Source organism: Erpetoichthys calabaricus, chromosome 14 (assembly GCF_900747795.2).
Source record: "Erpetoichthys calabaricus chromosome 14, fErpCal1.3, whole genome shotgun sequence".
Classification (NCBI taxonomy): Eukaryota; Metazoa; Chordata; class Cladistia; order Polypteriformes; family Polypteridae; genus Erpetoichthys; species Erpetoichthys calabaricus.
The window spans coordinates 1,673,516-1,689,878 of record NC_041407.2 but is presented as its reverse complement, the minus strand read 5'-3'; the positions used below and the strand labels follow the sequence as shown (position 1 = coordinate 1,689,878).

The window sequence follows — 16,363 nt, the reverse complement described above, 5'->3', positions numbered from 1 at the left end:
TTAGCTGTCTGCTCTTAACCTCACTTAGTAACTGTCTTTTCACTTGTGCTCTCTTTAATACTCCTTCCTTCTGTTACTTTATCTGTTCACAGAAACACTGGCATTTTTTAAAAAGGCACATATCTCAGCTCTCTAGTCTTTTACTGTTTTGATCACAGTCCATGTTTTACAACTGTACATTATGATAGAACTTAATACCTTAGAATGTTCATCTTTGTTTTCATTGTGATGTGTTAGAACACATACTTATAAACTAACTGCATAAATGCCATTTTTGCTATAGCAATATAATAATAATAATAATAATACATTTATACAAGGCGCCTTTCAGAGAACTCAAGAACACCGAACAGACAATAAATAAATAAATAAAGACACAATTATAAACAACTTAAAACATCAGAAAATCTAAAAATTAAAACCAAACAAAACCACTATAATCAGGAGGAAAAAGAAAAGCCATTTTAAACAGATGTGTTTTAAGTTTCATTTGAAGGATGAATATGATTTGATATTTCGGAGATCCGCAGGTAATGAATTCAAGAGTTTGGGAGCAGAACGGCTGAAAGCTCTGCTCCCCATGGTGGTTAGACGGGCGGGAGGGACGGTCAGATGGGTGGAGGAAGAGGATCTAAGGTTACGGGATTGAATATGTCTCTTAATTTCCAAATCACTTCTTCCATCTTGTTAACAACAGTGATCCACTTGCTTGCTTGGCATTTAAAGATTTTACCTTTAACAGGCATTTTGACACTACTTTGTCTTTGGTAAACAACATGCTAACTTTCTTCTTGTAATTCAATGTTAGTCCCTTCTCCTCACTGTCTTCTACTCCAACATTCAATGTTACCTGTAGTTCTTCAGCAACAAATACAGCATCTTCAGCAAATTGATAAGCAAGCAGTGAAACTGTGATGATGAGAAGAAAAAAATGCTCATTTCTGCCCATGTAAAGTTTTACTTTCTCTGTCAGTTTGTGGAAAATATGTAATTTTATTTTTTCTTCGGAATTATGTAGACTTTACTTGCTTTCTATTAAAAGTACAACACACTCTAAGACATGTTAGTGCAGTTTTCTAGTGTAATAAAGTAAGATCACTTGCTCTGACATTAGCCACATTTACTGAACACATTTTTTTCTGGGGTGTTTGGATCTGCTGCCTCATGTATTTTATGTCCCGAAGAAAATCCCTTTCCCAGGCAGCAAGAGTAAAGAGATTGTATGTTCTCTCTAAGTGAAAGTGGGTTTACAGGTACCCGAATTTTCCTACCAAGTCCCAAAAGTATATATGTTACATCTGTTTACTCCTAATAGATAGATAGAACTTCATCCCCCGCCCCCCTTTGTGATGACCGAGTATGGGAGTGTATGTGGTCCATGGACTGAGTCCTGCCTATTGTTCAGTGCTGCATGGATAGGCAAAATCTCCCTGTTACCCTGAAGCAGTGAAGAAAATTGATGCACAGATGAATAACTAAACAAAGCCAAGTATTACATTACAATAAGCTGATTTTAATAATGCTTATATTTTTAAAGATCATGGTGCAACTGTTTTGCTATTTATACCAATGATTCAGAGAGTTGCAATGCAGGGTGTGGAGCTCGGGTTTAGTATTAAAGCTTATGGCGGTTCCGCAGGTAGAAGTGCAAAACCTGAAGATGCAATTTTGAAATACTTCCGTGTTATCAAGTTACAAAATTAGACAACTTACTAATAACTTCAAAGAAACTTGAAATGAGAAGATTGACTAACGTCTGTGAATGTTTTAATACGATTTATACAGTGCACTTTTCCATTATTATAAATGAAATTGTCTACCGTCTACTGCACTTTGAACGACTTTCTGCTGATAAATACGTGTATCAGTGTCTGTATTCCTACAATGTTTAATGAAATGACAAAACGACTGCCATTGGGCGCCCTAAAGCATTTAAACGTTTCGTTTTCCTCTAGCCGGTCTGCGACTACTGCTGCGCGAGTTTCATTTCCAAGAAAGTCCTTCTGATGCGTCGAAAGTGCGACGAGCAATAACACGAGAAGGGTCCAACTGCAGACCTCCGAAGCCCCCGTCTCCTTCTTCATATAAGATCCTGAGACCGAAGGGACCAAAGTCTGCATGTGCAGCGAGTTAGAACGTAAACGAGATTGAGGACGCGACTGATGTGACGTCACAAGATTGGGAAGCGAAGGCTGTCAGTCCCGTCTATCTAACCAACGCGCTGGTATCAAATCACTCGAGCCCGTTACGACAAATGTATTGTTGTCTACTATGACCTCGATTCAGTTTATCTATCCAAATACTTTGTTTGCTCATTGCAGTAGCATCCGCTGGACACACTAACGCGGAGCCGGCTAGATTTACGCATCCCAGTTCGTTTTTGATGCATGCGCGCTACTATGATACATAGAGAAAAAAAAAACAGCGCCCAAGGGAGCTAAATGTTGATCCCCGGGGCTGCAGCTGTGCGCACTTTGCTCGTCTGAAATTGCCACGCGACCCGAACACTTGACCGGCAAATATCAACACTGGAAGGCAGCCAGTATCGTTGACCGTGAAGACCCGTGCACTTCACTGGAAACGAAACTGCAACAAGCCTCGTCATTCCCGCGTGTCATGTGCATGGCCACTCTTCATCCTGACTCCTTCGCTGACCTCTAGGAAATATCGACTAACTGGGCTGAGCTGTTCAAAAGCTGTGTGGTTAAGTGTCTAGTCCCGGGTTTAAACAAGACATGCAGGTTGGACTGATGCACCCCAGTCGTGTCCTGTGAAAGACTGGCGTCCCAGCCAGACTTGGCTTTCACCTTGCATGTCATTCTGCCGGGATGAGCTCCTCATCCGTGCAGAACAGAAGCTGGTCAAGTCCGTTTGAGAAAAATATATTAGTGGAGGAGTTTTCAACTCAAACCTGGGATGCAACTGTGGCTACAAGTTTTTGTTCCCACTAAGGTCACAATCAGTGATAATAACTGATCTCACTTAATTAGCTGGTCTGTTTTTTCCTTCTCTTATTTTGTGCCCAGAAATGCACATCAGAATAATTTGTACATTTCTAAAACATTTAAAAATATTTCTGTTTTTGCTATAGCTTTAAATTCTTATTCTTTTATTCTTTTCCTGTTATTTTGCTTGTTTTATGTGTAGTTTGCGTCCTTCATTGTAACCCAATAATGACAAAAACCCAGCAGAGCAGACTCCTAAGTAAACAACGCTGAATGATTTAAGGCAGCAGCTACTTCAGCGTTGGACCTTCTAACAAGCAAACCATGGACTAAAAAACCAGAACACCTGGAAAATTAGAATGAAAGTCAGGATGAAAATACAGTTTAAAAAAAAAAAAAAAAAAAAATCCCCATATAACTTCTTAGTATATTTTAATTAAAATAATTACTAAACTTAATTTTGTAATTTCTACATTGACCCCAAGGCATAGAAATTAGTACATAAAATCTCACTTAACTATGCTAAGAGTCCAATTAAAAACCGAAGTCGGCTGGAACAAAGGCCTGAATCCATAGGGTGTCCACAGAACTGAGTTTAGGAAACACTGTATTAGAGCAAGGGCTCCCAAGTTTATTCCTGGGACACCACTGTGGCTGCGGGTTTTCATTCCAACCAGTTTCATGGATGGATGGATGGATGGATGGATAGATAGATGGATAGATAGATACTTTATTAATCCCAGGGGGAAATTCACATACTCCAGCAGCAAAAAATATTAAATAGTAATATTAAATTAAAGAGTAATGTATTTTCTTCTCTATTTTTTTGCATTCAGAAATATGTGCTAGTATATTTACATGTCAATAAAAATAAAATTCAGAAATGTACATTTTCACCATATCTTTAAAATGTCAACTTTCTTTTACCACATTATTTTCAATTCACTTTTTCCTGTGGAGATAACTCCTTTAAATTGTATCCAAATAATGGCGATTAGTGATAAGCAGTGCAGACACAGGTGCAATTTATGTTTGTTACCAGCCACAGTGGACCCTCATGACTGAACTTCAAAACTCCTGTATTAAAGAGTATTTTATCATGGAGAAAAACATTCCATATCCATCACTTTGTCTGTCTTTGTCATCCCAAAGGATGGCACATCACAAACATTTGTAGGAATAAAATGCATTGCACTTGTCTTTTCAACAGATAACACATCACAAACATCAACACTGCTTTTACACATCTCATACCAAACGGCATATAAGAGAGATATATGTATTGCATGATACACCGTAAATGTTTATGCTGAGGTCTATGCTTATTACTTATATTTCAACCTGTCTTGGACGGGTAGCACAGCTAGTTCATTTTATAAATCAACATATGGTGCTTTTTGAAACATCACCAATACCATCCTGTATCACAATCAAGAAACACCAGCTTCAAAGAATTCTCAAGGAAATTCCAAACAGAATACGTATAAATAAGGACAGCCACCATGCTGCGCTTATTTATTTTAACATAATGTGTAAGGAGAAATTACTGGACTTTGTTAAAAATGTCACTACATATACACCAGGTACGTTTATCTAGTGTATTCTGAAAGGACATATTTGACTTCTGCTTAGAAAAATGAATGTATTATGCTCTTTTCTACATTGATACCTTGTCTCCAAACTGTATTTAAACATGTAATATGGTTGTAGAGTGTGTGTATTTTATATATATACACACACACACACACACACACACTGTATACAGATAGATGAATATAAAATGCCTACAAACACTGTATATACTGCAAGGCTGCACATAATGTATACTTTCTTTTTAATTAAAATAATTTTGCTTTGTATTATTCTGAACTGCTCTGATGTGACATGAATACACACTTGCATACTGCGTTGTACAATATACACAATATAATAAAACTTGAATAACTTCTGTCGTACATGGCTGGGGGTCAGACCCGGCCAGGACACCTGGAGGGGCCGAGAAGTGGCATATTTGTCCTCTGGGCCACGAGGGGGCAACCGCCCTGGAGCAGAAGAGGGCCACGGAAGGGGAGCAGGGAGGCTCAAGTCCGTGGAAGCCTGTATGCACCGCCAGGGGGCACCCCGAGCCTCATGGAGCCCAGGACTTATTTACTTCCGCTACACCCATGGGGGACGATCCTTCCAGGGTCACCCAGAGTGCTTCCGGGTGCTCTCCTGACGCTTCCGCCACACCAGGACGTGACGTCAGGTAGAGCACCTGGAGCTCATCCGGGTGAGGATAAGAGGGGCCGCCTCCCTCCAATCACCGAGCTGGAGTCGGGAGCAGGAGCAGGACGAAGCTCCTGGAGAGAGAGAGGACAGGTGGCCCAGGGACGAGGAGAGAGAAGGCCCAGGAGAAGGGTGACTGGGGCTAGAGGCACTGTGTTGTTGTGCGGGACTGTGAGTTGTGTTGTGGAGAAGAAAATAAAGAAGAGATTTGTATAAAGATGTAGTCTCTGACTGGTGGTGTCCGGGCAAATATGACACTTCATACTAATTATTGTTCCAACTTTCACTAAGATGACAAACTCATTTTTCAATTATCATACCAACAACCTTGAATCCTGACACAGACTCACATATAACAATATCACTTTGAAAGTAGCCAAATTGTGATCAGACATGCCCTAAAGTTTGAAAATCCATTGATAACTCAGTAGTCACAATTTTCACCCTGCGAAAATTAAACAATCTCACCTCTACAGTATATTTATGAAAAGTAAAAGGAAAAATCATGCTCCCAGCACAAGAGTTTGCCCTAAATGATGCTGTGATTTTTGAAATTTTCACCCTATCACAACATTTTCTCTGTGTACTTATGGTATCGGTAAGGAAAATAAAAAAACATACCTGAATGTAACTTGCCAGATGCAAAAATACTTTCTGGTAGATTTGCAGATGCAGTAAAAGGCTTCCTACACATTTCTTGGTTCTCTCCAAAGTCCTCCTTGGTCACAATTTTAATAATATTTTTCTGGTCTCGACGTTCAATGCTCACAGTGTTTCCAAGAAGGACACATAGCTCCTGCATTGTTTCAATACCAGATTTGGCTAAAATCAGCTTCTTCCGGTACATCTCTTTGTAGCTTGTTCTAAGTTGGCACAGGTCAATGCCATCAGGGAAACATCTGAGTAAGGCAAGAATTTCCTGGCAAAGTCGTACTTGTGGCATGCCTGAACAATAAAACAAAATGTCAGATTACTGAAAAAGAAAAATAACGATACTATTAAATATATCTGTTTCATTGCAATTGGGGAAACATTGAGGCCCGACAAGCATATACCAGTAGCAGTATTATCACAGGTACATTGAAATTCTTATTCGCATGTCTAACCAACATGTAATACATCGACAGTCTGCAGCACCATAATACACAAAAATATATATTTTTTTGTGCCTGAGAACATACCATATTGGATGCCAGGCACATGGTGGGAGAAAATTCAAAGTAATTTGTAAAATAGGAACATGCACTATCCATGTTTAGCATTTACTAAATTTGTTAGTTTCCAGCACCCCCTCCAACAATGGAATGTGTTTGATATTCTTACCACTGCTGGCACTGTAACTCAACAGAAGCATACTCCCACAAACCTTTGAGATCACAAGTATACCTCACATTACCTTTGAATTTGGGCAGTGGAAACAGTGCTGTTGTTTGTCCAGTATGGTGTAAAGGAGAAGCAGAAGGGCCATCTATTTGTCCAGAAGCACTGCTCGTCTTTTCTTTGACAACAAAGCCATTCTGATCTGACACAATATCCAACACATCGTCCACTGATTCCAGGAAAGATATGACTGAGGTAAAGCCACATTTCTTCACATTAAGACATTTATGGTATGTTTGCAAGTAAATTGCGCTGATACAGCTCAATGGGATACCATCTGGATTTTGCCTGCACAGATCAGTTATCTGTTTTTGTAGTCTCTTTGCTGAAGGAAAAAATAGTATTCATTATTGAAAAATAAATTATTGGTAAGCTTTAATTTAGTTAATCCACTCTCTGCAACAATTTTTGTATAAATACCCTGAATGTTATCAACACCATGTTGGTTTGTCTCAGGCAATCATAAGCACAAGTAGAACTGCACTGAAATATTGTTTTGACAATTTTCACTGTCGGTTATTTCTTAGGTCATACAATCTATGTGAATGAATGTGCCAGTACAGTGCCATGTTGTGCACCACTCACAACTATGAAGACAGTGTGGCCCTGTGGCTAAGGTACTGACTGTAAAAATAAGGCTGCTGTTTAACTGCACATCACAGACACAGTTTGTGACCCTGACTGTGTCACTTAGTCTGCCAATGTTGCCATAATACAAATATGTATGAAATTTTAAAAATGTAATTTGTAAATGTCCTTGCATCAACTTGTAAAAAAAAAGTTGCACACAATGGCCAAAGCTACATGCTTTCTACCCACATGCCAAATTAACATGGACAAAGGAGTAAAGGAGTAAATTACAACAACTATAGACAAGGTGCTACTGTAGTCTTTTAAAGGAAAACATCAGTACACACACCACCTGCAGTCACTCATACTGTAACAACTTAGAAATCCAGCTAAGCTAAAGAGCATGTCTTTAGGGTTGAAGACATGGGGATAATGTACACACTCCGCACTGTCAATGGCACCTATAAAGTAATAAGCATCAGTTCAAACTACTATGTTAATGTGTGATCCCTGTAAAGCAAATGATTATGTTTGTTATCGAGCAATCCATTAAATGAATATCTACAGTAAACTCTGACGATCAGTGGACTGAACTAGTGCATTGGTTTATAAAACTGTCAGCTTATCACTTTAATAATTCAATCAATGCTGCTTTGAGGATATTGTTTCATCCAAATAGCCTCATACTTTTTGGCTGAATATGAAAGTAAATAAAATAAGAGAATACCTTTATTTTCCTGCTTCTTTTGTATCTTTAGCTTCTCTGGGGAATGTCCTAATTCAAGAAGAAAAAAAGGAATATTATTTTAAAGGAGCATGTAAACACACAAGTTTATTAAGCATGACATGACAAGCTGGATGAAACTGCTGTCTCCCGATATAAACTGCCCAAAAGTGCTGTGTGTTTTAAGAGCCCACTGTTGGCATGACACTCACAACACTATTCAGGCCCAGAAATAATATGTACACACCTTCCCATGGATCATTGAATATTTTATTTGATAATCCAAATCTTGCTAACAGACAGTAGCAGTGACCAAGATTTCTTACCTGCACATATATGTGGCACGCACTGGGGAAGTGATGGGGCTACAGAGTGAAAGTCTCACTTCTGCTCTTCTACTTCAGTTTTGGAGATCATGAACTATAATATACATATAGATATCATGTCTATTTTGTTAGAGTGGAGTAAGTTTGTGACAGAAGTAACAAGTGGATTGTTCTTCATCTGTTTACTAACTTTCCTACACAATACATTATTAGCACATGCTCATTTATTCTCTTGTAAGTACAAGTTAGTACTGTACATTGAAAGTGAAAGCAGCAAATCGCCTTGAGTTAAAAGTCTGACTGCAATGAAAATTTGGAGCCACTATATACTAAAACTCCCATCTCCCATTCAACATTTAGGAAAATACATTGAGTTGCGCCCTGCCCACAGTTTTGTTTCTGCCTTGTGCCCTATGCTAGAAACCCCCCCCCCAAACCCTGTTCAGGATTAAATGGGTTAGAAAATGACTGACACAACATTCCCAAAATGCACTTAATCCATAAACAGATCTGCAGGGGGCCCCCCACCCGAGTCTATTCCAACAGCCACCAGGCTCACACTCACAGAGGTCCAATTTGGAATCGGCAATTAAAATCACACTTCTTTGGAGGGTGTGGAGACACAAGGACAACAGCTTTGTGGAGTCAACACAATGATCAGGTGTGGGATCTTTGAGGGGACAGCACTAATCACTGCACCACCATGCCGCCCAAAACTTAAGGTGTAAGATGAATTTATAATTTGTAGTTTGTTAAAACATAATTAAGGAAAACCATTGAGAAGAAGCTTATAGCAATCCAGATAAGAGATTACACAGGTCAGCTATGTTTCACAGCCAGTTTCACTTGACCCAATTCCAGTTATGTCAGACTGGAAATATTCATGATCTCCAATATTTTTTTCTGATGTATGAATATTAAAAGGCATATGGAATCTAATTCTACCCCATACTCATACATGTGACTAATCTGTGGGCTGAGATTGGACTGCTGAACCCAAACTACTCTTCCTCCATTACACTCTGTGTGTGGAAAAGCAGAAGTGAGTGATAGTTACCTAAGTTACAAAGAAGCAATGTGTTTAATTATACTTTGAGTGAGATAGGCAAAACAGGAAGGATGTTAGAAAAATTAATTTGCTAAGATGACCAAAAATTGCACCAATTTCCTAGCCATCCCTATTCTTCATTAACTACATTAATGTAGTTAATGTACACAAACAGTCAGACAAAATATCATCATCCAAACAGAAAAATCAGAATGGTATTTTACAGCCATCAATGTAGATGTAGCAAAAAAAGCGCCTCAACACTGCAACAGTTTGTTGTTTTAAATGTCAAACATAAATATTTTATACTAATGACAATAACATTGGTTTATAATTTAAACCTGTATTACTTCATAAATTGTTTGGTTTGGACATGTGCAGAGGAGAGATGCTGGGTATACTGGGAAAAGAATGTTAAGGATAGAGCTGCCAGGGAAGAGGAAAAGAGGAAGGCCTAAAAGAAGGTTTATGGATGTGCTGAGAGAGGACAAGCAGGTGATGGGGGTGACAGAACAAGATGGAGAGGACAGAAAGATATGGAAGATGATGATGCACTGTGGCAACTACTAACGGGAGCAGCTGAAAGAAGAAGAACAATTACTTTTTAAATTGTATAACTGGCAGATCTTGGACCATATTTAGTTATTTAGTCTTTATACTCTATTTTCTCAATCACTGCAAATCACAGTAGCTTGATATCAAAATGGAACTTTAAGACAACTGTCCTCAACAAAGAAAGGTTTTATATGACTTCATTAGCCCCATAAAAACAAACTTCTTTTAACAGTCTTGTCTGACACCTTAAATAGGTATGAGCTTGTGTCAATGCTATCTTCATGTGGTATTTGAAGAATTTACTTACAAAAACATGATACAAACCATATTCAAATTTTTAGAACTGCTGCTGCAGAAATATAATTGATTTAGAATCCTATGCCAAGCTGAAATTATTTTTAAAAAATGATGCATATTTAGATGTATGCTTTCATTTCAGAATGTGATAAACATCACTTCCCTTTTATTACAAACTGCTAATTAGGCCTTTAGCCAGAATGTGCCTTCAAAATATCCGACATGACTGAGTGACATTTTTACAGTTGGCAGCATTCATTGACTGCTTCTTTCACTTTTATTTATTTACTGTTAATCAACAGCCCGCACAAAAACCCCTTGAGTTGTCATCTTTTATTAAGTGCTGCTTCAGTCATCATTTTTAGCAGTACACACACACACAAACGCTTACATTATTGAGTGAAACATGCTATATTTTGAAACATATACACTGCATACACATACTTTTAATAGTGAACTTTTGATGAATTACATGGTGCTGCCAATTAAGTAACAGCTGAAAAATTAAGGATGTTAGAAATTTATGTATTGTGCTGTTGTTTTGTGTGTGTTTTTTTTTTTTTTAAATCTTAGTCACCAGGGTGCAAACTGTTATTGACACTACTTCTGTCCAAAATGATGCCTCATAAGCTTTTTCCTGATCTTTTTTTAAGACCTGTTTGAAGTGATCTTGGTGGAGTTTTTGTCATTACATTTGGTCACAACAAAAAACGGCATTTTTGTCAATTTCACTAAAATGAGCATTCTAGTATGAAACTTTGCCTTTTTTGTCAGTTTCGCTAAAATGAATATATAGTATTGTCGCATGAAACCTTACCTGCATTTCCTAGAGGTGCATGACGTTTCAGTGCCGGCTTTTCATTAACTTGTATTACAGGCCTTAACACACTTCCTTGTGAGTATTTGTTTATTTCATTTATTTATTTTTCATTAAATTTTACAGAAACAAATGTTCATTTGACTAGAATAACAAATCCACATTTGGACATTGACTGGTGATTAATCGGTTAACTTCTAATGTGTAGAAGAAGTGTTTATAAAGTTAAGTAGTTAAGGATTTGGTGAAGAGATGTGAGAGGCTGCAGGATGGGTTAGTTTCGCTTTGTCACGTGATAAGCAGCTGGCGAGATCTTTTCCATACCGTCTTGTTACTCATAAATCGGATTCCATTCACTTTAGAAGAGAACGCTTTACATACACAAAATGTAAGTTAATATTACACACGTTCATTCTATTTGGTTTATACAATTAATTAAATGACCGGAAAGGTTTCCTCGTTTGAAGGAAAAAACAAAAACTTCGTCTTCTCTCTAAAACCGTATGACAACCCCGCGTTCGCTGACAGAATCCTTCATAATAAACTGTGTGGTATTCGCAGCTTTAACAAGTCAAGCACACGGAGACGTTAGTCATCCTCTTTCTTGATCACAGATACACAACTCGCCTTCGCACGACACCGGTGCTTTTAATGTGGCGATGCCGACTGTATTGCTGGGTGCCAAACACCTTGGCAGGCACACACATGTGGTTTTACAGAACACCATACTCAAGTACTTTATTTAAAGCAATGTCCCTTCAAAACAATGAAGGTGTGCAAAAGACGCACCACACACAATCCACTCACCGGTCGCCTCCATCACAACTGGTGGATTGTTTCCATCATAAAGAAACTCGGCGCCGCAGTGGCCGATGGGACGCACAGCACGCTAAACCCCGCCCACCACCTTCGCGGCGCATTGCTGGGACCGCCCCAGAAGTGTCCGATTGGACGAATTCACTGCCATTTAGATATGTTGAGCCTTTAAGTCGAAGAAATGCAAAAATGATAAACACGCCCGCCCCTTACGGGTTTCGCATATCCAGTCTTTGGATGTTTAAAAGCGACTTTTACTGAGAAGAACGGATTACTTCAATAACACGTATAAGGGTTCATATACGTACTTTAAGAAATTACAAACATGAATATTTTAAAGCTTTAAATTATCTTAAACTGAAACTGATTTAACATGCTTTTTGGCTTTATTTTCAGAAAGAGTATAGTAAAGGTTTCTCATTGATAACTTAGAGTTTAAAATGTGAATTTTGCCAGAATCATGAGGTTAACGAAATCTTTTTACTCATCTAATTTTGTAGAAACCAAAGATAGTAGAAAACCCTCAACATCGTTTACAAATCAGGAAACACCTTTCCAAAAGGCCTTGAGCGTGAGTGCAGGTCCAAGACATCATAGAGAAACCCCTCTTCATATTGATAAGTCTCCATCTAGCTCAAACAAACACTTTAGAATTTATTAAATTCTAAGCAGTGGTAGTGCTGTTGCCTTGCAGCAAGGTGACCGGGGTTCACCTCCCTGTGTGGAGTCTATATGGTCTCCCTGTGGGTTTCTTCCAGGTGCTCAGATTTCCTCCCACTGCCCAAAAACATGGTGGATTGGTGACGCTAAATTGGCTTGTGTGTGTGTGTGTTCAAGCTGTTATGGACTGGCACCAAGTCCGTCCAGGGATTGTTCCTGTCTTGTGCCCAGTGATGGCTGAGATAGGCTCCAGCAACCCTGCCTTGGATAAGGGAGTTTAGAAAATGGGTGAATAATAATGGCTACATTTTATATACATAAGATAAAGTTTTCCAAAAGGTCACCTCATATTTATCTATCAAGTATTAAATTACACAACTACACTGGCTAGTCTACAATCTCAACAAAACAAAAGCTTAAATAAGCTTTTTGTTCCATTGAGATTTTCAAGCTTATTGAATTGCGATTATTGGTGTCATATTTATCTTTGATTTATTAAATTACACAACTACATATAGACCGATATGTACAGTAAGTACTTCAAAAACATTACAAAAATAAAAAAAAAGTTAAAGTTTTACAGTTATTAGAAAACTGAAATCTGGTAAACTAATTTTCTAAGTTTCTGATGGATAACATTGAAATGAATAAATGGGAACTTTTGCCTGAATTATTAGATTCATTAATTTTTTTTATCTTAAACTTGTAGAAACTAATCAGAAGTTCATTGAAGGTAATAGAAAAATCCTCACAAATCCCTTCTTTTTCAAATCAGGAAACATGAGTGGGTGTGCAGGTTCAAGAACTGGGAGAGAAATCCCTCGTGAAAGTTACACTTTATTCCAAATTTAGCCCAAATACATACTTTACAATTAATTAAACCATAATAATAGTTACATTTTATATACATAAGATAAAGATTTCTGGAAATATATTCATTTTTAATGTATTAAATTATGCATCCACATTGACTAGCCTACAATATAATCCAAAAAAACAAAAACTTAAGTAAATGTATTGTTCCATTAAGACTTTTCAGGTTTATTTCATTTAATTATTTTTGGTATTTAAGGCTTTTGTTTACTTTACTACCTTCTATAGTTAAGAATTTCACTGTTCTCTGGACATGCGACAATACCACTACTACCATCACCACCGCCTATCCAACTTAAAATAAGTATCTGAATTTCTGTCGGTGTCTCCCTTATTCCAACAGATGGTGCATCACAAACGTGTTGTAATAAAATGCGTTGCATTTGTCATTCTAACAGATCACAAACATTAACACTGCTTTTAGAGACATATGCATGGCATGGCGCACTGCAAATATTAATGCTGTGCTCTACATTGATTACTCAGATTTCAACCCAGCTTAGACGACTAGCACAGCTAGTTCACTTGTAAATGAGCAAGAACTTCAAGTCAAGTCCAGCCGGGGCGCTTTCTCTGGTACAGCACATTGCCGCACTCACCACACGACAAAACAGCTAGGGATCCTGGTTGGCAGCCCTCAAGGCAGACACGCGGTCCAGTCCCACCCTCCAGAAATGACCCTCTATCTGCCGCAGCCAGGTGTTGCAGCCAGGTGTTACGTAGGTGTCCCCTTGGCCTGGTCCAGCCACTCGGGTCCCCAACAATGAGAATCGTATGAGCTGGATCACCGTTGGGGACTCGCACCACACGGCAGCAGTGCCGTAACTGACGCTCCCTCACAATGCAGGTCACGTGCCTCATGCGGGACTCCGTGAGCAACACAAAGTCAAACCAGTGGCACCCAAGGATTTTCCGGAGAGACACACATGAAGGAGTCCAGTATTTGTCAAGAACTTCCAGACTAGTAAAATATACAGTACAGTATTGTAATTAAATTGGTGAGTGGTCCTCGACACAGATTAAATAAATGCAAAATTAAACCTTAAATTCAGAGGAGAAAAATCAATTACCCACCATTATCAAATTCATTTAACACTACGTAACAACTTTTAAAATATGTCAGCTCCTTTAAATGCATTGGGAATTGACGGAGACACCAAAAACAAAACTTCATTTACCTGTTCCTAGGCTCAGCTTCAGTCTGGGCGCCGATAAATCAGATGGGGCAGCAGTGCTGCATATCCCGGCAGGATCAGGAGCAGAGCAGGACTCTGACTCGCTGTAACGGGGTCACTCCAGTGTTGTGGTGCTCCTCAGACTCCGACTCCTTTGGATATTCAACGTATATAAGGAGCATGCCCCTTCTGTACTATTATCGGGACTCAGGACTCGGTTTGGTTCTCGTTTTATTTACGTTTTGTTTCGGCGGGAATCAACCGTGAAACGTTCTCCCTCTAGAACTTCCCTGCGCCCGATTGCACCCGCGCTAAAACAGGAACGAGGTAACGGTGACGTTTTGGTCGCTGATTGGTTTAGCGCTTGTGTCGTCAAAACGCTGACACCACTCAAGAGGCGTCTCTTTCGCAGCCCGCCATGTTTAAACGTTTGCTTCCGGCCCGTATTTCTTGAACTAAGTTTTCGTGGACAGCAAAAACTGAGAGGAGCTCCGTGAGCCGTCAGTTGTAATGACTGGAATCAGTTGTAGCTACTGCTAAAAAAGCGCATTCGGCACTCAGCGAAGAGCCTGACTTTGATGCAAGCACCAAGCAGTACTGATAGCTTCTCCCATCGCACTGACTCGAGCTCAGCGAAACCAGAAAGCAGAGTTTTCGCTGCCGGAAAAGCGGAGTGTTTGTTGCATTTCTTTCTGTGTATCAAGTTGTGCACATTAACTACACAGAACGTATTTATATTATTGTGATTATTATTCCTTTCTCGTATACAAAGTATTGTAACCGTCCAAATATTCGATGTCGAGATTTTGATGAATCTTGACGTTTTAGACCTCTCAGAGACCGAAAAAAACATTTTTGGAATGGTGCCTGTGTAAACACGATAACGTGAGTACGCTTTCACTTAGGTCAAACAAATTTTGCATACAAATATTAGGTAAAAAATCGTAGATTTCTATTAGAGATGGGGAAAATGATATCGAAGCTTGTCAGTCAAACTGAAGCGTAGTGGGTTGAATGACCGTGTCGGAGCTTGTGGCAAAAACACCACTGGCACGTGACCCGTGACGTTTGAAGCTTCGAATAATACTTGCGCTTTATTGGTTAGACAGCTTTGGTGCTAAACTAACAGGTAGACAATAATAAAATACATCATTCTCATTCAACAATGTTGGGTTGTGAGGAGAGAAACGGAAAACGGCGTTCAAAAGTTAAATAGTATAAATGGATAAGGACCTTGGCAGAATAAAATGAACAGACTTTTCTGACCTTTTACTGGTGTCATGAGGCTGAAACAGTGAGCGCTGCTTCCAGCTTGAGAGCCTGACTTGACCTCGGGTAACCACCAGATGTCGCTGTTCATACTGGGGCTGAGGCTTCGAATCTTTTTCGGCACAAATGGAAAGAAAGCCTCAAAGCTACACGAGGCTTCATTTTCCCTTCACTAATTTCAATCAACTTTTGAGCTATTTCTTCTAAACGGAAGTAGTGCTTTACCCTTTATCCTTGCAGCTTCAGAGTCCGATTTATTCAACTTTAAAAATAAATAGTTCAATATATTATTAATTTCGATTTGTTGTTGATGGTTATTTAATGGTCATAATAAAAAAAAATCTAATTATTGTCTTGCTCCTCAAATATCCATCCCCATATCTGAGTATAAGAGAAAGTCGAGGGGAGACCACTCCCAATTTTTATTTATTCTTTAAACCAATGTAAGTGAACAACTCAGGTGATTTTTTTTCTTTTTCTTTTTACCATGGTCTGATTTTTAAGAAGCCATTGTGCTGACCTGAAAGCATAAATTCTTACATTTCTCTCGAACAAAAAGAAAACAAAAATTGACATTGTGCAGTTCTTCAAAGATACAGATTTGAGTACGCAGTTGTGTTACTTTGCACACATTCTGTAC

General features: G+C 38.8%; 1 protein-coding gene across 2 annotated transcripts in view; it reads right to left on the bottom strand.

Moving 5' to 3' along the window:
* The window catches only part of LOC114665152 (uncharacterized), a 44,975-nt gene extending 33,052 nt beyond the window's left edge, over window positions 1–11,923 (bottom strand). Inside the window, exons 1-4 of one of the 2 annotated variants that reach the window (XM_051918797.1) lie at window positions 11,738–11,923; window positions 7,891–7,938; window positions 6,610–6,918; window positions 5,835–6,158 (exon numbers count right to left, since the gene is read on the bottom strand). In XM_051918797.1, coding sequence (XP_051774757.1) covers window positions 5,835–6,158; window positions 6,610–6,918; window positions 7,891–7,938; window positions 11,738–11,750 — 694 coding nt within the window. In that variant the 5' untranslated portion in view covers window positions 11,751–11,923. The remainder of the gene's footprint in view (window positions 1–5,834; window positions 6,159–6,609; window positions 6,919–7,890; window positions 7,939–11,737) is intronic. The other variant, XM_028819565.2, reaches the window with a different exon arrangement.
* Window positions 11,924–16,363: the final 4,440 nt, after the last annotated feature.